General features: G+C 41.4%; 1 protein-coding gene across 3 annotated transcripts in view; it reads right to left on the reverse strand.

Annotated features, from left to right (window-relative positions):
* PlexB (plexin B) overlaps positions 1 to 22,757 on the reverse strand; it is a 555,538-nt gene that overhangs the window by 126,080 nt on the left and 406,701 nt on the right. For all 3 annotated transcript variants that reach the window (XM_071586490.1, XM_071586489.1, XM_071586491.1), the window contains exon 5: positions 9,642 to 9,774. In XM_071586490.1, coding sequence (XP_071442591.1) covers positions 9,642 to 9,774 — 133 coding nt within the window. The remainder of the gene's footprint in view (positions 1 to 9,641; positions 9,775 to 22,757) is intronic.

Raw genomic sequence — 22,757 nt, forward strand, 5'->3', positions numbered from 1 at the left:
TAACTGAGCGAGCATTTAAGTCTTGAGCAGTATAACATGAATACATTTTATACTCAAAAGCGAAGCACCCGAAATTAAAACTTTAGTACATTACGCCATCGACGCAGGTAAAAACATTTTTCCTGAAAACATTTACCAAAACACATCCCAATAAGTGAAATTTAAATCATCCATAATCAAAGCACTTTTAATTACAGCAGTATTGAATTATAATTGCTTTTCAATATTTAAATTAGCATTATGTTTACATTTATTACTGCTTATGGGTTGATAAAAATTAGAAAAATGAATCTTCACTGCGATGGACTTATCGTACATTTTCGCCAAAATTTAATAGTTTAAACTTCAACATTTTTAAACAGCTGTAAACTATTCTCACATACATTGTGATGCTATTCTTCCCGCAATGGTACTTCACTCTCGTAGATTACTTCCGTTATATGAGCTCACAAGTCAAAGCGGAAACCAAAGCATTATCTTTAATAGAGGCGAACAATAAATAATCAGTCAAAACGTATCCCATGGTACGCGTCAACCGGTCCTATAATTTCAACGTGAGTGATAGAACAAAATAAGCCGATTTCGTACAGCAAAAAGAGGCTACGTGATGATGAAGTAATGAAGTGACGTCCGGAGTTCCAGAAACCCTATCCTCCCTTCTTCCTTCATTCCAATTTGAGTCGCCTAATGCACAATTATATGTTCGCTTTTAAATTTCTAATACTAATCTCAAACTTTTAACTCCATTAAAACTTCAATATTTAACATTACTGAACACGCAGTCGAGCTTCAGAAATAACTTCAAAACATTTTTCACGTAACCTAGTGCAAACTAAAACTTCGGATGGACGATAAAAGTTCCGATTTACAAAAATTAAACTTACTCAACATTAAGTATCTGCCCATGAGCCTGGCGAGTGATGGAATGTATTTAGGAGTAAGAACATGAAAAAGTGCATGCTCAGATCAATCCGGAACACTTAATATTTTAAATTCTAATATTCGAATTCTCAAGGAGATCATGAAAAGCTGGGCATATCGAAATCACACCGGGGTCTTTAAGGCACGCCGACATTAGGGTACACTTTACAGCGTAAATACCACACGTACTGCAGGACGGAAAACTTCCCAACAATGTGAAAAGAGAACCTGTGGCTTCATCAATTCACAGACTCGCCACACTATCCAACCAAGTACCCACCCTATACAATGACGGATCCTAGCTCGGAATTCAGTCAAGACCGAGAGCATTCTTATTATGAGAAAAATAAATTTGCACTTTTCCACAGATTTAAATCTAGGGAAAAGTGCAAATTTGTTTTTCTCATAATGAGGAACTACCACAACATATCGCGTGAATCTATTGAACATATTGAGAACATTCTCGGAAAATTTCCCATGCAGACGTTAATGACGGACACCGAAGATCTTCCACGAAGCGTAATTCAATAAACGGTTACTACAGCAGTGTAGAGAGCAGCTTAGCTACGGGAGCAAAATTAGCAATTATTTCCTTAAGACGGGAAGTCAAATGTATCCGCTTAAGTAGTGTGCTGCTATCTCACGAAAATTTCCACCGCTGCCAAGCTAGAAAGATTCAATGGAGGAGTTGGCTCACGATTTCCTCGGGGAAAGGGCGCCTCAACGCCGAGTACTTTCAGCACGAATAGTTTGGTCTCATCCCTCAGAGAGGCTATTAGCAAAGCCCCTCCCACGCACTTTCTCCAAATGCCAAAATGCAGCCTCTCTCACCTCGGGGAAGGGTGATGGACAACAACTGGATCCCCGGACCGTGGTCGAGGACGCCGGCACTGGAAACCAACCTCCAGAGCGATTTCGACTAGAAGAAGTTCTACGAAAGCTCAACTATGGCTGTAAATGTAAGCGAATGATTTTTCCAAATGATCAAGTAGCAAGAGCACGTTTTCATGAATGCACGAGTCATTATTGACTACTTTCTTTCAAGACTCGTGGTGAATAAACGAATGGGAGAGGCAATCGTACATTTGCTACGAATGCGATGGCCGTTTGGTCACGTAACGCGATTCTTTTCACTGAAGATTAGACACACGACTCATGCCAAGTCTCCAAATAGCGAATAGCAGTAGTAGAAAAGTAACTATCACGACTAATATGATTACTGGCTATGAATTTAATAAAATGTTGATAATGCAAGTGGCACTGAAGGTAATCTTTACGTGTTCAACGATCTACACTGACATGATTTCATGATTTTATTATTTAAGTTCGAATTCTTGACGACCTGTAAATTTTGGTTCTACCATTTTTATGAATTATTACCGTTGATTTTTTTTATAAATTGCCCCTGCAGAATTTAAGAAAATCGATTTCATGGACAAAAAACGTGATTGGGTGGCGTGTGTGCCGATATTGGGTGGTACGTGCGTGCATTTATATCGGAGACGTATCAGAATTTCTCCGATCCGGCGTGCGAAAATTACTCGGGTTGTCGAATGGTCTTCCCCACCTGTTGGAATTCGTGTCATACTTAAGCAGCCACGATTAATTAAGAGTTTGGATCTCGGGCCAAAACTCGAAAAGATCCTAATCCTATTTTTTTCGGAAGGATCACTGTGGAGGTGGTGAAAAAGCATAACGACCAAGAAAATCTCCTTCCTTATGCTATTCAATTAAATCAAATAGTCACTGAGGAATTTAATACTCTGCAGTTAATTATAAATATGCTAATCATGAAAACGAGAACCAAAAAATATGGAGGAAACAGTTTTTCAACTTGGAGAAGTGGCCTTATCTTCTCCCACAAATCAAGGCATTTCATGGCCAAACACACCCATACAGCTGGACCTAAAATGTATACGCGACCAACCTTATCCATCTAGATCAATTAAAAGAAAAAAATATACTTTGGATCGCAACTAATGATAACATTTTTCTCTCCTGAGAATTAATATTTACATCCGTAACGCTCGAATTGATTGGTCTTCTACCAAACGCAGTGTTGTTGCACTCAAATTCAAATGAACCAGCGTCATGAGCGTGAGATGTGAACACCAGGTGATTCAAACGAAGGACCAGTGGACATCAAACGGAGAAATGTGGGAAATCGGGAATTTTTTTAAGCTTCGAATCTTTGCACACATGGATTTCGAAACGTATAGTTATCAGGCGAAAATTTGAATGTCATATCCTATACACTCCAAAACAATCAAGGGCAAATTTATCTAATGGAATAAGCTACGCTGCGTATCGATGCTCCATACTTCTTTCACCAAACAAGCGGTGATTTTTGATAAAAAATTTTTAAATCACCGCTCAACATTTTAAATAAATAAGAACACCTTTGCTTCCTGCGACAAAACATTTGCTTGAATTTCTAGAAATTCCCATTTTGGTTGATTCAAAATAGCTCCCAAAAATATTTAGTTTCCGTCCGTAAAGAATATGACGGCGACTCAAACAGAATGGCGTCACCTTCATCGATATATCCTGCAAAATAATACGAAACCACCTGGAATGTAAAAATGTAGTATTTATTGCTCTCAGTGGCATATCAACACCAACCTAAGCGACACGGATTTGTTCACACCCTGTCGTATATGGGGGTCAAGTGTTATATGCACGGGTTTTTCATGATTCACGTCTGTTTTATTTGGTGGTTGCGTTCTCATACATCGCAGCAAATAAAAGACCCATCGCTGAAGACTGGACGAGGTGCAGGGTGGGCATGGCGGATTGGCCACGATAAACACGAGGCACCATGGGCATGGACGTAAAAAAAAGTTGAAAAAAAGTGAAGCGCGGGCGGAGTTCTAAAAAGCCAAGGGATGGCCACGGGGAACGAAACGGGTCCAGCCAACCAAGCAAACGTAACAACGCCGCGGCGTTCACATTCGCGTTTCAGTCATTCGCTGGCATTCCTAGTTTATACACAACTCGAGCTCGTCACGCGATCCACACCTGCGAAGATCGAGGCGCCATCTGGATCATAAGTGTCGACCTGCTCTCCCAAGAATGGAACCGAGAGAACACCCGGAAATATGTCGCCGACGCAAAGACGGTGCTCGTGGAAACCACTTTTGAGTGCACCAGCACTCCGGCCGTCGGATGGGGCGTTAACTGCCGCTGCTACGCGGGCGCCTTCCGATTCGAAGAGACTGATTGCGACACGGAGGTTTCTCTCCTCCGGCGACCTTCCGACGGCCATCCGTCCCCAATGCCGCTAGCGATCGCCGCCGCTCGTAATCACTACAACCGCAATGCTCGTGGTATATTCCCCTTGCAGCACTGTGGCTAAGGGATGGGGAGTAAAAATTTGCTGACAAATGACAGTAGAATTCGGTTTTGGGGGACAACAAGGGCTAATAAGTTCAATGCACTCCGTTAAAAGTTACTGCAGCGGCATCTCCCGCAGTTTCTTTGGATTTAGTTTAGGGCGGGTTATTCGTTTACTAACTGAGGGCTGTGATTTCATGAGGAAAGAATTGATTCACAGGACGCGACAGTAAATTAAACATTGATCGAAGATGACTGAAATATAAAAAAATAAGAAATTAAAACTTCGACCAATATTTTCCAATTATTGTGATCATGTCCATAAATAATTGCACGTGAAAGAGTTATCTTAATCGGTTTTTCGAAAAAAGTAAATTTAAATTCCGAATTTAATTGTAATAACACACCTACAAATAACTATTGAGCATTCCTTCATTCCATTGGTCTTTCCCTCTTTCCATGGACATTGACGCGGTGGAAGGGCTGGTCCGTTCTGGCGGTCACAAGAGCTGTGCAGGCGGGAGCAATGATCATTGGGGGAGAGGGGCAGAGGCAAGCCTTCCGCGGTCATCGTTACACGAAATATTTTTTAAGGGAAAAGACAATAGCAACAGAGAAAAAAACACATTTAAGAGGACCAAATCAATCGGAATAGGGACTTACATAGTTAGAATTATGGATAAAAAAGGGATACTTATCGAAAACCGCAAACACACCTATAGGAACAGCTAGTTGTAACATGACTCGGAAACCTTGGATTAACGACGTGATATTAGGAAGATAGACGAAAGAAGGAAATGTGAACACAGAATTAAGAAGAAGCAAGTTCAAAGAGATGAATAATATGATGAGGCGAGATAATAATAGGGCGAAAGAAGCATGGTGGAAGATGCAGCGCGAGGATATGGAGAGGCACGAGAGGATAGGTGGAATGGGTGCGCTGCACAGGAAGGCGAAAGCACTCTCACGAAGTAAGGATGCTTTGGGAAATGGATGGATTTGACGAACAGTTTACAGTAGTGTGGAACATAAGGTTGTGTTGTTAGCAAGTTTGAGAAAGTAAGTCTTTGTCCAACCAAAAGGTACTTCACATGACAAACCAACAAATAATAAAATTGGCATTTTCCAGATTTACATGAAGAATAAAGTTCAGCATCACAAACCTCCTGGCAGTAGATCGAAACGGGAACGTGATAGCCTTTGATATTTCGAGGGCGAATCATGTTTCCCGGTCAGTATGGTCGAAAGACAGAAGCTATCGACTTTAAAACAAAAATAACGTTACACCACTCCTGTTAAGCCTTTCATGTGAACTTTTGAAGGTTTCTGCGTCCATAATGCTTCATTCCTCATGGCCAGTTAATTCCATTATTAAAGCGGTACTGCCGAGAGGACTCTGAAATTCTTTCGGTTAAGAGGACTATCAGTCAGTCAAGTCTTAAGAGCTCTTGGGATAAGGTTAAATCGCATCATGCAGCCTTTAAGGTATCTAATTCAAGGAAAGACAAAAATACACGAAAAAGGACACGGCTCGAACCCGAGACCTTTGGAGTTTCGCGGCTGGCTTGCTACTACCACCACCACCCTGTCCACCACGGCCCGCAATTATGGATGAATTTCGACGGAAATACCGGGCTTCCAGCCGGTGACCACGCAGGTGAACAAACCGCTCCCCCGTTGTCCCGGCGACTCATGGCAATTAGTAAATTATGTATGTATAGCCACAATCTCCCTCCATCTTTTCCCGCATTCCAAATTATCTTTCACTTAACTCACTGCTGAGGCTTAATGTGCTCCTACCGGCAGCGGGAGGCGTTGTCCCGGAACATCGCTCTAACTAATTCCAACGGTGGCCGGATGCTCGAAGGCAACCAGATGACCGCGACAAAGTTACTCCCACCTCTTTCGGATAATTTCATTGAGAGCTCCCAATAATTCACGTAAATTTCATCACGGTTAGAAACAAAACATGCTCCATTTAATGCGGCGGAGTTGATAAGCGTTGAGATCAAATTAATAATGAGGGAATTATCCTATAAGAAGTTGGGACGGAAAGTGGCGGCGTACATAATCGCTTGGAGACCGAGTCGCTGGGCGAGGTGGTTTTTCACGATGTTAACAAAGACGGTGTAACAAAACAGACCAAACAAACTTTTTCATACATAAAAACCTTTTTGTTATTCCTTGTGCTCAAGTTTCCTCGGAGGCCGAAATGAGTGAAGTCACGGATAAGGTGCAATTACCACAATTAACACAATATTCATCGACTTCATGCCGTTAATTCCCAAGAAAATATGAGTGAACTTGATCCACTAAGGTTATCTTACAGCCCTATACCGGACTTTATAAGTGAAACATAAAATGTCTCGCCATTTTATCAGAGAAAATGAATATGAATCATGAATACATTTGCATCTGTAATGAAATCATGTAGGTTCGCCAGTTATCTACGGATGTAGGTATATTCATCCAGTAATGGGTAGAAGGCAGCCTTAGGGAAAGAGAAATCTCCTCTTCGCCATGAGAATTTATATCAGATGAATAGGATATAAAGGAAACATTTTATGACGAGATTGAACCAACCACCTGCCGTCGTTACCTACGGTATCTTCTCGGGAGTATTTTCTCCGCTGATCTTGCTCCATCAACAGAACTGGAGAAGAGCCCGTATTTCATTCAAGTTAATGTTACATGGGTTTAAGAGCATTACATCATTTACATATTATCAATTAAATTAACACTTCTTTGTATATCTTGTGTCATGAAGACCAAAATATCATGAAAATCGGTACATCCAATTTCCAACTATTGTGAAATATGGCCTCCAATTACAGCTTTAAATAAATATTACGCTTCAATGCAACAATTTCAAGGTGTAAAAATCATTCGCCTAGACTAGGATTTTTACACTCTGAAATTGCTGCATTGAAATGCATATTAGCGGATGACTCCGTTAAAAGTTATTGTTGCGGCATCTCACGCAGTCTCCAGGAATAATACGCTTTTAAGGAGTGGAAGCATGTGGCACCGAGACGGTTCACATTCTTCAAGAACCGCTAACCGCCAGTGCTCACCAATTAGGCATTATTAAGATTAATTAAGCGTGGAACATTGTCCTTTCAGTTGCTTCTGTAGCCACGCGTAGGCGATTATAATGGAGTGGATGATCATTCAGCGACCATCTTCAACATCGAATCACAACACGTATCACGGGACAAAGGATACCATTGTGGTGACCTTTCATTATTTAAATACATAAGTATTCATACCGATATTTTCAATTTCAATGTTTTTTGCTCATATCGTCAGGTATCGTTGGTCAATGGTGAGGAGGACAACTTAGTGTTACACGTGAACACCTTTGTTTTTTCGCCTCGCTCTTTTAAGTATTCAGACGCGCGATAATTAAAATCTAGTAGGTACAGCGTCCGACCGATGGCCTACCATGACAGCTGGTTAAGGTATACCGCCAGGATTTAGAGCGCCGGTAGTATTTACCCGCATTTCATGCTGGCGGCAAGTTATCTACAATACATCACGATAAACACCCGGAGTCCAAGAAATACCTGGATTCAGATTTTACAGAAGATTTCGTCGTTAAAAGATAAGCGAGATATTACTGCAGTCTTAGGAGTATTTTTTTTAGTTTCGTGCAACTGTATATCGCATCCGCCATTCAGTAAGTTCATTTACATTTAAAGGACATCCTAAGGGCGTTTGCAAATACTCATGATTCATTTTTTTATTACATCACGTTTTACATAATGATTACTGATGATTGGATCTAAAAAAACAACCAGTTCTTAAAATTCAGTAGCATTCATAAAATATGCCACACATCCCGGTTGGTGCCGAACTCAAATTTTGGCCTCAACTTTTCCAAAGATGGTTGAATGCAGCGATCTGTTCAATACTTGCGTATTCATGCAAACGACTACAGAAGTATTTTCGCCAATTAATAACAACCACATTTAACTTAAAATTCCTGCCAATCCATGAACATAACATAATCAACAATTACTGAAGGAAATTCGTCTGGCACCAAAGTTTAAAGCCACCAATATATCAGAAAATATTCCGCCCGGCATAATGATCAAGTAAAAATAAGATGAATTAAATGAATGCATGATTATGGACCTAATTTATATTAATGTACGAAGGGAATATCGGCAAACCTTCTCCTCAATTAATTAATTTAAATTTAATTTTTAAAGAAAACTCCGCTCGGTGCTAGAGCTGCCATAAATGGCGATGACTGTGCTGTGAAACACGCGCGGCGGAAATAGGGTGGCGGTCTATTGCCCTTCAATATTATGAGTACTTCAAACTTACTGCCCTGCACTCGAGAGATGGACACAACTGGCGAAACAAGACAAGGGGCAGTTCGGACGCCAAACGACCAGCAGTCCGCATGCAACCTTTAATGATGCCTACTGCGGCCTTCAGAGGGAATTTTTTCATCATAATCCTTTTCTTTTATACTTATGGAGGGTAAGTTAAAAAACGTAATACATGGGATTATAATGTTTATGCTGAATGAAAACTTAATGACTTTCATTTTGTCTCAATGTTGCTACAAGGAAACCTCACGCAAAAGCCTCCTCCTCGAGTGATACCCGATAAGGACCGTTTGGCCTTGGAATGAATCAACGTTCCCTCATTTAAGAAGAATTAGGCCTTCCAGGCCTAATTCGTTCTTTTATTCGGAAAGTACCCAGCAATTACAATAAATTTTACACCGCGTTTACTTCTCCGAGGTGACAATTCAATAATTTCAAAACGTGGAAATCATTGGCCTCGACCGGGATGTCCGGCCGAGTGCTTTAGACAGTTAAGCTACCGAGAATTCCTCTTGAACTCCGACATTTTTGGGGGCCTTAAAGGAACATGATGTCATGACATAACACCCTACGTACAATGTCACGAGCATTCGTAGTCGTGCTCGTTGCGCCAAAGTCCACGAGGTTAAAGCCAACCTTTAAACACAGGGGTGTTAACCTTTGACAAATTCAAAGAAAGTGCGTGGGATGACGCGCACTGACTTTTAACGGAATGATTTTTACACTTTGAAAGCGTTGCATTGTAACGCGCATTTGCGTATGAATCCGTCAAAAGTCACCGTCGCGTCTACCCACGCACGCACTTTCTTTTAATTTCTCCGATGCAGCGAAGTCAACCCTCTGTTGTTTGAGTCGGTCACACGGCCCGAAGGCGGCAGCACACGGAAGGCTCTAGAGAGAGATACAGAGAGGTGGGGGGGGGCATCGGGGCCTCGAAGGGAGAGCGATCGAAAGCCGAGACTCCAGGCCTGCGGGTTGGGGCGGTGCAGCCTGGGTGCGCGCGAAATGCGTGGACTGGCAGGCTCCCGGTCACACCCGGCGACTTACCGTTGTCATCTGGTTGATGGGAATGCGATCCGGGTAGACGTGCTCGAAGTCTATGCACTGCTGCCCCGTACCCAAGGTGAGCCAGCGCGGTGAACTATGAGCGGCTTTCTGACACGCGCTCCGAACGGTGCACCTGCAAAGGGAAACAGACGATGGTTGAAGGTTATGGACATGGAAAGTCACCGGCGGGGAAAACGACACTCTATTTAACGGCCCACGGACACGCGCGCAATGGATATGTGGGAAAACCGCAGGCAGTTCGACGAGCAAAAGGAAAAACGACGACGGTATTGAATGATGGGAAGTAATGCGAGGGGACAATCGAAGCCAACCCTGGGAGGCGAGCGAGAATACCCCAACGCGACAACTGACTATTACCCTATTAGTCTCGTCGCACTAAGAACGCGACACAATGATCACATTAGAGCTTTCTCTTCCGATTTTAGGACACAGAAGAAACATACATTACTTTTCAACGAATTACTGGTAATCTTCCTTTCCACTGCATGAGATAAGCCTGCAATTTGGGATCTTCGAACAAAACTTTAGCCGGCCCCGGTGGCGGCGGGATAACATCCTCGTCCGCCAACTCAGAGGTAGCGGGTTCGATTCCCGCCAAGGTGGATTTTCCTCCACCTAGGGCTTGGGTATGTGTAATTTCCAAATTGTTGTCTCTATTTTCAAAGTCCAATGTAAAGGTCGAAATGCTGTTTTCGGACTAATGCAAAATAAATAAAATGAATGCAATAGTTAAATCTGACAATAACACGTGAAGCACAAACACAACACAGCCAATAACCAATAAGCTGTATCTACAAATTCAATGAGAATAATGACCTCGACAAAGTGCGCATAGAACGTCAATTGGCGGCAACGGTATGGATCACCACTGGTCAACCACACGTAACATTCTCAATTTTTCACGAATACGGGTTTTCAGGATTAGAGCCGCCGGATTTGTTCCATGTCTCCCCAACCCTGATTCTTTCCTTGTCTCCAAAATTATACGAGTTTCTCCAGAAGCATTTTCTGCCAGTTGAAACTTCCAGCAATGAAAAAACATTGCACTGGGCCCAGAGAGATCGTAGGTACATTTATGACATGAGTATCAAGGTACGTTCAACAAAAATCATACATCCTGACAAAATGCTGCCCAAATAAAATTATTATGCGGAATTTGGCGGTTGGCCTTTTGATACTGATTTTAGGAATCCCGAGACGAGTGTAAAAAAATGTAGTCGTATTCATTTTTAAACTAAGAAACGGGAGCGGCAGGTGTGGGGGGGGGCGAGCACAGTCCGTAACTCGGGCCGGAACTGCGTCTCCGTTTCTGACTTCGTTCTGATGGACGACGTACGTCGGACCGAGCTTCTGACGCGGAGATACACCCGTAGCGGGGGAGAGTAATATTATGGACGGGATGGGTAAAAAAGGTTCCAACGAATTTATCAGCGACGTCGGGTTAACCTTTAATTCACAGATATCTTTACATTTCCGCCCGCATGTGGGAGTGTCCACTTATCACTCGCGATTTCATGTATTTGGCGTTCTAAAAGAAAATCCATTCTCCACAAGCAAAAGGATGTCTTGTGGAGGATACCCCATGACGCGTCACCCTGTAGGGCGCAGAATAAAAGAGCGACGTTGAAACGCGTCCAATTATCTGCTGAATTATGAACCTACAACATTCGTCGTTTTTAGTGCGAAGTAAAACACGAATAACATAAGCACGCGGCTGTCCTTAATTTTCCTCCAATAATCAGGAAAAGTACCCATCCCAAGGATTCGCTTAAATTTTAAAAAAATTCCGATTTCTTTGGAAAGCCTGGAATAAAATGTTCACTTCAGTAATTCAGTATTTTTTATTGTTTATAATATGAGATTTGGATATAAATTCCCAAGTTAAGTCCCTAAAAAGAGTCTCGACACAATCCTATTGCGTATCCTAACACTCTTCCCAGACACCACTTGAATAGTTATAATGGACGTCGATCAATTTTTTACCGCTATTTTTCTCACGATTCTATTATTCTAGACTCCGCCAATTAAGAGCGTCTCGAAGTTTAAAAACATTCCCCAGATTGAACGCGACAAAGGTAGATACTAAACCGTTTATTTCACCAGTACTCAACGCAAAGATTTCAGTTTTCTTAAAGGTTGGATGTCTCAAGTAATTTCCACCTAGGACTTCAAGTTCGTCTTGTCTGGAAATCTCGACTTGAGTTCCATAAAAGGACATTCATTGTATTTTAAACAAGATGACCATTTCATACATTTCACGCCGTTCACTTGATGTGCAGGGAAAGTAGAAACGACCAGTCTCAATATCCAGTGATTTTAAGCATTACAAGGAAACAATACTTTTTACTAATATATTCCACACTAATTCCTTGAATACCCTCAAGGGTCTCTCCCTTCGCCCCCGTCACGTTCACCCTCGATAGCTCAAGCAGTAAGAGCATCCGCCCGGCAAGTGGAAAGATCCGGTGTTCGAGACCCGGTCAAGGAAATATGTTTACTCTTGTGATCCGTTCGATTCCGTCTTACCCACATCTACTGTGTCCGTCCTTTATGTGTGTTCCTATCCCTTTTCCTTGTATCTGTTTCTATATAAATGAGTATATATAGTATATATAAATATTCATATATATATATATATATATATATATATATATATATATATATATATATATACCTATGTATATATATATTTAAGTGATCTAACGGTTGAGGTTGATTTTGAATGAACACAACTACCACGTAAATATGTTGTTTCCCCTAACAAAATACAATCCAGTACCGTACTCAACAACAAGTCCCTTTTCAACTCTGCATCTCCACAGATATGGGATGAGAATCAATACAAATAAATCAAAGGTTATGCATATAGGTTATGCGTATTCCGATCCGTTTTCCTCCTATCTATTTCGATGTGTGTATATATATATATATATATATATATATATATATATATATATATATATATATATGTATATGTGTGTGTGTGTGTGTGTGTGTGTATATATCTCCTGCTCCTGGTAGGGTCACCCACGCCAGATACGTCGAAGGTTAGGAGCCAGACGAAAGGTAGTCCACGCAGCGTCTGTTCCTCAGTGAGGCGGCTGCAATGGCGTCTGACCCCAGCGGGGCGGCCAGTAAGTGATGGTGTCACGTTAAACGCACTATTGAGGAAGGCAACGGGAAACCACCTCAATTATCATTCCCAAGATTAACATGATGGACTATACAGAGATTTTGAGTCCTGGCAACTACGGGGCTCGGCCAAATCGGCCGTGTGTCGTGCCCGGCAGCGGGGGAGGCAAGGGTCCGTGGTCGTCAACCCACGAAACCCTTGCAAGTGAAAACCAGCAGCAGCAGGACAGAAGGCACAGGAAAAGAACGCCCAAGTAGTTAGAATAGGAACGTGGAATGTTGGGACATAGATGAGGACAGGGAAATTGGAGAATATTAAGCGAGAGATGGAAAGGGGAAATATACTGGCCGGACGTGGGCGACTCGTTTTCGAAGCCTGTCGAGCACTTGGACGTAAAATGCAGCATTTACAGTTTGTCGTCCAGGTACAAATTCGTAGTGGACGACTCCCCTTTTGTCAAAAAAGACAATGAGCATCGCCTTGATCCGAGATTTGCTCATGCGAGATTTCTTTTGACGGGGTGATGATGGGGTGTGCCATTCCGCACTTTGTCTCTTCGACTCCGGGTCGTACTCAAAGATCCACGTCTCGTCACCCGAAACAACGTTCTCTAAAAAATGTGGATCATTTTTGCAGTGATCCGCAAGTTGTGTCGCGATTTCCAAACGATTGAGTCTTTGATCATCACTGAGCACTTTCGGAACCCACTTTGCACAAATTTTTCGCATTTGTAATTGCTCCCTAATAATCTCGTGCACTATTGTTTTTGGCACATTACACTGCTCTGCTATCATCCGAACACTAAGACGACGATCAGAGTTCAGTACATCGCGAACTTTTCGCACATTTTCGTCACTGAGTGTCGTTGATGGGCGTCCAGGCCGTGGTTCGTCGTCGACCTCTTCTCTGCCCTCCACGAACTTCTTGTGCCACCGAAAGATCATGTTTCTGGACATGGCTGACTTCCCGTAAGCCTGGTTAATCATACCGACAGTTTCGGTAGACGATTTCCCAAGCTTTACCGCAAATTTGATGGAATAACGCTGCTCCAAAAACTTCGGCATCGCGTTCCGTGACGTGGGTCGAGCGTGGAGGTTCGCGTTAACAGAGCTCCTCACTACACCACAGCTCAGAGCCGACTGCCTTTTTCAGCGTCGCTTGCCAACATACCCCCCTCCAATCGCAGCCCGTCAGAGCGGTGCTGGGCGCGCCTGGAGCGGCGGGAAAAAATCAGTACACTTATTTTCCGGACGAACCCTGTAGATATTTTAGGTCTAAACGAGGTGAGATGGTAGGATAGCGGGGATTACTGGAGTGATCAGTATAGAATAATATACAGCGGCGGGGACGAGAGCCAACGAGGGGTTGAAATAGTATTAAATAAAGAGGTAGGAAGAAGCGTAGACAACATAGAGCAGGTAACGGATAGAATACTACTAGTAGAGATAAAAGCAGAACCGACGAACTTGGTTATTATTCAGGTATACATGCCACCGAGCAACCACAAGGAAGAAGAGGTGGACAGGATATACGATCAGTTAGAGGACAGGGTCGCGTGTGCTCCCGCAGGAAAATATTTGGCAGTGATGGGGGATTGGAATGCGACGGTAGGCGAAGGAAGAGATGGTGATGAGGTCGGGGACTACGGTTTAGGCATAAGGAATGACCGCGGGGAGAAAGCAGTTGAGTTCTGCAGGAGACGGGGGTTAATCATCACCAACACTTGGTTTAAACACCACAATAGACGCAGGTATACATGGAAAATGCCAGGTGACTCGGAAAGGTATCAGCTAGATTATATCACAGGTTTAGGAATAGTGTGATAAATTCGCACAGCTTCCCAGGAGCGATGCGGACTCGGACCACAATTTAGTTGTCATGAAATGTAGCATCCGTTTCAAAAAGGTAAAGCGGAGGCGGCGAGTTAGAAAATAGAATGTAGAAGCATTAAATGGTTTGAAAAGGAAGAAATACAAACAGGCGGTAGAGGAAATCATGGAGGATGGTTAAGAGCTACGTACTATCGAAGAAAAATGGGAAATATCCAGAAAGGGTTGTCTAAAGCCGCAAAAGACACTATTGGAATCGTTATGGGAGATGGGAGAAATCCTATGGAGGCAGGAATAGTGGATGAAGGGTGTAATGACCGGCAGTGGGATGTTGAAGACTGTGATAGTTGGGAGAATGTTAGGCAAACGAGGAAAGGGAAGGAACAGGATAGGGATGTTGGACGGGATGAAGGGAGGAAGAAAGTACTCGGAGCTGAAGAGGGACCTGATGAAGAGTAGGAGGTTGTGTTTTGCTAGGGGTCACAAATTATTTAATTAGTAATTATGTCCATCCAAAATCCTACCTTAACCGGTAGATTACCTCATAATTATAATATATGCATGTATATATATATATATGTTTATATATGTGTATGTATATGTATATATATATATATGTATACATGTTTATATATGTATATATATATGTATATATATATGTATATATATGCATATGTATATATATACACACACACACATAGTGTCTTACTTGAAGAAGGCCTCGGATGACGACGGTTGAGCCGTCGAAACATCAAAACTACATATGTGAGTGTCCTTTCTTTGTGTTTCTATGTTTTAAAAATCTGCACCTGTGATTTATATATTTAAGCGTCGCCGAAGAGCGTTCTATTTCGAATATAAATATATATATATATATATATATATATATATATATATATATATATACACACACACACACACACACACAAACACGAGGTCGGTCCAAAAAGTATCGCGAATTTTGAATTTTCGCGGGTTACGTATATTTGATTTTTTTGTAGCGTTATGTATGATACTTATTTCTTTTGCTTGGACGTATTTTAGCTTGTCTTCGATTTTCGCCTGTTCCAAAAAATGGATTAAGTATTTGTATCAAATTTTGTGTCAAAAACGAAAATAAGTGCTCGGACGCATTACGAATGTTGGCTATTGCATATGGAGTACCTATCTTGGACCGATGCAACGAGTATTCGTGGTACAAAATGTTCTCAGAGGGCCGAGAGGATGTGAAGGACGAAGAGCGCGCCGGACGCTCGAGCAAGTCAACAGCAGACGAAAACATTGATTAAGGGAAGAAAATCGTCGAATCACCGTTAAAGAAGTTGTTGAGTACCTAAACATATCGATTGGCTCGTGCTATTCGATTTTTACCAATGATTTGGGCATGACACGGGTCGCCGCGATATTCATGCCAAAAACAGCAACGCATTGCTAATGACTCTGTCCGCGACGACCCAAAGTTGCTCCAGACGGTCATAACTGGTGACGAATCGTGGGTTAATGGTTATAACGTGGAAACTAAAGCTGAATCTACCCAATGAAAGCTGCAGCACGAGCCAAGACCGGAAAAAGCGCGCCAAGTTTGGTCGAATGTGAAAGTTTTGCTTACAGTTTTATTCAATTGCATTGGCGAAATGTATCATGAGTTCTGGTCACAGGGTAGAACATTAAATAAGGAATATCATCTGCAAGTTATTATATCTGCAAGGCGGATAGCTTCGCGCAAATTGCGCGAAGCAATCCGCAACGAACGCCCGGATTCGTGGAAGAACAAAAAGTGGCTTTTGCGTCATGACAACGCCCCTGCTCACACATCGTTACTCGTGCGTGAATTATTGGCCAAAAACAACACACTAATGATGCCGCAGCCACCGTATTCCTCACACCTGGGCCCCAGTGACGTTTTCTTGTTCCCGAAACTGAAGATGCCCATCAAAGGACGACGCTACGATAGACGAGATAAAAAATGCATCGAAGGAGGAGCTGAACAATATTACAAAAAATGATTTTTTGAAGTGCTTCGAGGATTGGAAAAAACGTTGGCACAAGTGTATAATATCTAATGGGGATTACTTTGAAGGAGACTAAACAGATATTCATGAATAAATAAATAATTTTTGGAAAAAAACACAAAGGTCGCGATACTTTTTGAACAGACCTTGCACATCTTCTTGCCCTACTTTAAACACTTTTTCCCCTGGTGCGATTTGCCAATAACTTCTACTTTAATATATGATGTCCATGGCAAATATCCTTTCCCTACCTCTTCCCATCCCGTTCAACGATCATTCTGACACAGCGTTCCACATCCCTCTACTGCTCTTAGCACTTCCATCCACCTTCCCTTCCTTCGAATAGCCATCGCTACCATCCCTCCCATCACTCCATTAAACTCTGCTACTAAATCTATAACTTGCCATCCTGCCTATGACGCTCATTTCCTCAAAACGTCTCAAAACCCACATGAAAAAGCCACTCGCAGTCTTCCTCGCGGTCTGAACCTGACGAACGCGCGAGCTCTGCCCAACAATAGCAAGAGACAAAAATATCATCGAGATAACACTGACCACATGCCCTAACAATAAACGATCCAGGGTTCACAAGGTACGCAGGCATGCTCTGCATACTTATTGTTAGCCCGCAATCTGAGCCGAATGGAAAGGTTCCTTGTTACAATGCTTCACCGAACTCGATTACGTTTGAAACAATCTGCCCGTTTTAATTCGCTTTCGAGAGTCGGAAGCCGACTCAGGCAGGTTAGTGGCGGACCTTCTAGATGATAATTTAGCATCGAGGACCAGATGGATTACGGAAGTCATTAATGAACGTCTTAATACGCGTTCCGAGTTTACACATTACCTTAGATAGGCAACGAAAACCAGGCATTTGGGACGGCGCAATTGGTCCGAAGAGCTGGATTGGCTCAATTACAAAATGACTCGTTAAGAAATGGAGAATGAAATGTTTACTGTAATTTTACATCCCTGATTATATCAGTTTCACTATTGCAGTTAATGCACAACAAGAATATGGGTGTAACTCAAAATGAGTATTGTTGATACTTGGACGATTCTCGTTATTTTATGTCGAATATGCTATTTCTATTCTCTTATCCATGGCCACAACAGAGTATAATATTGGTATAAATGTACCAAAGAACAAAATACTGAAATTTGTCATATGCAACCAACCTAATATTCTTTAAATATATTAACCCTTTTTCCTTAATTACCTGTTCCTTGCTTCACTCATTTTGGTAACTCTCGAATACACGCACTTTTTCACCAACTATGAGCGCTGTTTTGCCACTGTAATCATTTTCGGCATTACCGTGAGGAGGACACAAAGATAAACGAAGCAAATACTGCTGCGAAAGAATTTGTTCTGTAGTGGCAACGCATCAATGCGAACAAGGATTGTCCAGTGATTTTATAAGCCCGTGTTCGCACCACGAACATCCCGATTTCAAGCCACAAGGACTGCGCACTCCATTAGCCAATTACGGAATAGGACCTTGGGGGCCAACTTTAGGCCAAAGGCTCACACATCATCGTGTCATGTTACTATTCGCTTAGTTTGGTCTCTCCGAGGCAAAAAGCCTTTCCGTGCGCTCCCCACCCCATGCACAAGGCCATCATTTCAACAATGGAATTCCATCGCCGAGTGGGGAGTGTGTGCAACGGGCCAATTTCCATCGACCCCCCACGCCACACACTTGGGCACTCCCGTAATCTCCTATGGGCACTCGCGAGTACGATTGGCAGGGCTCGAGTTTAAACGCGTGAGGAATTCATTGGATATTATATTTCGACAGCGCTGGTCGTTCAGGGGGAACTGCAAACGACTCCAAATTAGCCGAAGTGCGGTAGCGGGCATTGAATTCCAAATCAAGGGAGACGTTTCTTTCTCTACCGGATGAACGACCGAATGAAAGCGTAGTGGCGGAGTCGCCGACTCCACTCGTGGGGTGAGGGTGTGCGCACCATTTCGGGTGATTATGAGTGTACTCCAGGGTCATTAACCACACACCATTAAGGATCACTACTTTCCCGCAAGAGTCAATTAAGTCAGGCTCACCATTCATTTGGAGCCTATTGTTGTGCTTTTCAGGGGAAATATAATTTCTGTCTTTATTTCTACACGGAAACGTATGTCTGTTAACATGTGAAGACTGGAAAACACGACAAAGACGAGTCCCTCTCCTTGTTTTACCTGAACTCCCTGGACTTGTTTTAGAAGGCGTTCCACGAGTGACTGGCATCATCTGGTTTCCGACTGCTGGATGATCATTCAATTTTCAAATAATTCTCGCTCCCAATAATTCCATGATTAAACGTTCCTTCCAGTTTTATTTTATCGAGTGGCATTGCCAATGGTCAAAGAGCCAGGAAAAAAGTCCCCCAGAGAGCAGTGCCAAATTACTTGAATTTAATTGATAAAATGAAGGAGAGCTGTAAGTTTCTCATCAAGTGAAGGGAACGAGCAAACTGCAATCCTGGATCAGAATATTATGTAAGCACGGAAAGGATAAATTAAAAAATATACATATCCCGATAATGATGATGGTGGATGGGACCACAGAATAATTTAAAGTGAGCCGATTTTTCTTTTGTGAATTCATTTCCTGCTTGTTTAGTTCACTTGCGCTTCACGTAAACGCTGCAAACCCCACCATCGTGAAGTTTAGTTTGAACTTTTTATGCATGCATGTATCTCAAATAATTTTTATTAACAAATATTATATAATATTGATATAAACTATATTATATAATATTTATTTACAAAAAAAATTAATGAAAAAATGAATCATCAAGATAAATTTGTTCACACACACACACACACACACTCACACATATATATATACATATAGTATATATATATATACTAGCTGAATACCCGGCTTTGCACGGGTTAGGGAGAAACAATAATATAAATATACTACATAAAGAAAAACAAAAAATTATAAAGTACAATAATACTCTACTTCATACAAATTTAAGAATCTTTTTTATTTAACACCTGTTTATAAACTACATTTTTTGTTTCATATCCAGGAGAAAGAATATATAAATTTTTAGGCGAACCTACTCTGGAGCAAGCAACATAAAGTTGCCCGTGGCTAAAACATGGCGATCTTAGATCAACACCACAAAACTTTAAAGACTGTCCCTGTGATTTATTAATGGTAATTGAAAAAGCTACCCGGACTGGAAACTGTAATCTTTTAAAGTTGAAGGGAAGATCAGTTGGGATTAGAGGTATCCGTGGAATAAAAATTATTTCACCTTTTCCTTTTCCAGTTAAAATGACTGCCTGGATTATATTTTTCATTAATTTTGTCACACACAATCGTGTCCCATTGCAGAGTTTTGGTGGATCTAAATTTCGAAATAAAATGATTGGAGATCCTACTTTAAGTATAAGGCGATGTTGTGGCAATCCAGCTGGATCAAGTGAATTTAGGAATTCCGTTGGATAATTGACGGCTTCGTCAGCATCCACTACGGTATCAACCGATTTATATTCAATCACGTCTCCTGGCAGCATGGCTAGTATCTCCTTGTTAATTTCATTAACATCATCGTTCTTAGGAGCAAGAATGGCTCTTTCTCGCAATCATTCTAAATTTTTATACTTTTGATTAACGTTAGGATAGACTGCTTGTATCATATCGCGGACAGTTTTCATCGATACACATAAATCTGATGACAATTTTATCAAACCAGATGCTTCAATAACTAATCTATCTTCTCCAAAAGTTTATTTGCAAAATTTTGAGCATTCCCATCTCTTAAGAGGATTCGCATGTTTTGTTTAAGGCTAATTTCTTGGACATGATTCCATAGAACAGAATGTTTTAAACAGGCATAAATTTCATCGGCTGGAGTCGATTTTGGAATGACAGGCAGAGTTTGACGGAAGTCTCCACACAGGAGTACCAGAGCTCCTCCCATTAAACTGCAGTTTCCTCTAAGATCTTGAAGTGTTGCGTTGAGGGCCTCAAGAGATTTTTAATGAGCCATCGTACACTCATCCCATACTATCAATTTACATTCTATAAGAACTTGTGCCTGGCCGCTTGTTTTATTTATATGACATGTGGGATTTTCTTGTCGGGAAATATTAAGTGGCAACTTAAGGGCAGAGTGGGCTGTTCTTCCTCCTTCCATTAATGTCGCTGCAATACCTGAAGATGCAACGGCTAGAGCGATTTCTCCATGAACCCTGATTTCAGCGAGAACTAAATTAATTAAAAATGTTTTTCCCGTGCCACCAGCAGCATCAAGAAAAATGATACCTCCTTCTTGTTTATCTACTTGATCCATTATTGTTTCGTACGCGAATTTCTGATCTTCATTAAGAAGTGGCTTTTTATCCGCGATGTATGCTTCTAAGTCTAACACATTGTAGCTAGTTTCACGTGTATAATCTGGATAAAATACACCCTGTTGATCTTGTACAGGTGCAAAAAGACCGAGTTCCACTAAAGTCTTGTTAACCATGGTGATACACTTTTCCTCCAAAATAATCAAAGTTTTATTAAAAATGTTGGAGTTAAACGTAATATCCAATGTAGGATTTTCACTTCGAACTTTAGCCAGTATATCCTCACTCATTGATTCTTTATATTTTTCCCGTAATGTTTTTGGGTTAGATGGATTACAGGAGGTTATTATGAATTCGGATTTGTCCTGGAAGAGAAATCAAACTGGTCTCTCGCAATGAGTCATCCCAGTGTTGATCTCCTTCTAGCAACCCTAAATTCTGGCAAGCTTCTCTGAATGTCTCACATATTTCTCCGTTTACCGTTCTTAATTCTGCAAATGAGCGAGGTCCTCTAATGGTATGTAGAAGCATTCTTAAAAAATAACATTCGGCGTTGTTAGGATGGACTGTGTAGACTCGGCCCGATGCGTCACATGAATAAATATTATTCTCAGGATCAAAGTTGCCCATTTTTCTTCTACAAAAGACTTTCCTTGATGTATTCTACGTATAACATCTCGGCAATTCTGAATACAATAGTGTTCTTGCAAAAGTATCCTGCTGGCATAGTTGGAAAAATTCTGTTTCTATGACAGCAAAAAAGTAAACAAATTACATACATACAAACAAACACTCTCCTTTATATATATATATAAATATATATATATATATATATATATATATATATATATATAACGATTGTCCGGAAAAACTCATACGAGCGGCACAAAATTGGGCTGACACAACATAACACAAATAGAAAAGAATAGACACATATAAAAGAACACTTACACGGTAAATTGTTCGAGCTTTCGGCCCTCTCAGGGGTCTCTCTTGAAGAAGGCCCCTGAGAGGGCCGAAAGCTCGAACAATTTACCGTGTAAGTGTTCTTTTATATGTGTCTGTTCTTTTCTATTTGTGTTATGTTGTGTCAGCCCATTATATATATATATATATATATATATATATATATATATATATATATGCCGCGGTAGTCTAGGGGGTAGAGCGTTGGACTGCTGACTGGGGGGTGATTTTTCGGGTACCAGATCTTCCTGGGAAACCATTACCGGCACAGGGAAAGGAACTGGCCCCCCTACCCTGATGCGTGAATTTCACATGCCGTCGGACTTAGTACTGGGTGAACTCTACCATCACCTACTAAACCGACCTTCGGGTTATTACTGTGTTCATGGTTTATAAATATATATATATATATATATATATATATATATATATATATATATATATATATATTAGGTTAGCTGATGACAAAGCTTTAGTTTGCCAGTCAGCCAAGGGGTTGCAAGCATTGCTAAGTGAATTGGAAATTCAGGGCGACAGGTATGGGATGAGAATCAATATTAATAAAACAAAGGTTATGCGATTTTCTAGAAAGAAATAGGCTAAGCTAAACATTAAAATAGGAGGGCAAAAACTAGAGCAGGTAGAACAGTTTACGTATCTCGGAAGTGTTTTGGACCAACACGGCCAAAGTAGTAGGGACGTAAGGAGAAGGATTGCACGAGGCAAAGAGGCTTTCACAAGGAGGAGGGGGTTGATGAGAGAGAAGTTGAGTAAGGATGTTAAGAAAAGACTCGTAAAAACTTTTATATAGAGCGTAGCTATGTATGGCGCGGAAAAGTG

Source organism: Hetaerina americana, unplaced genomic scaffold (assembly GCF_022747635.1).
Source record: "Hetaerina americana unplaced genomic scaffold, ioHetAmer1.1.p SCAF_23, whole genome shotgun sequence".
Taxonomy (NCBI): domain Eukaryota; kingdom Metazoa; phylum Arthropoda; class Insecta; order Odonata; family Calopterygidae; genus Hetaerina; species Hetaerina americana.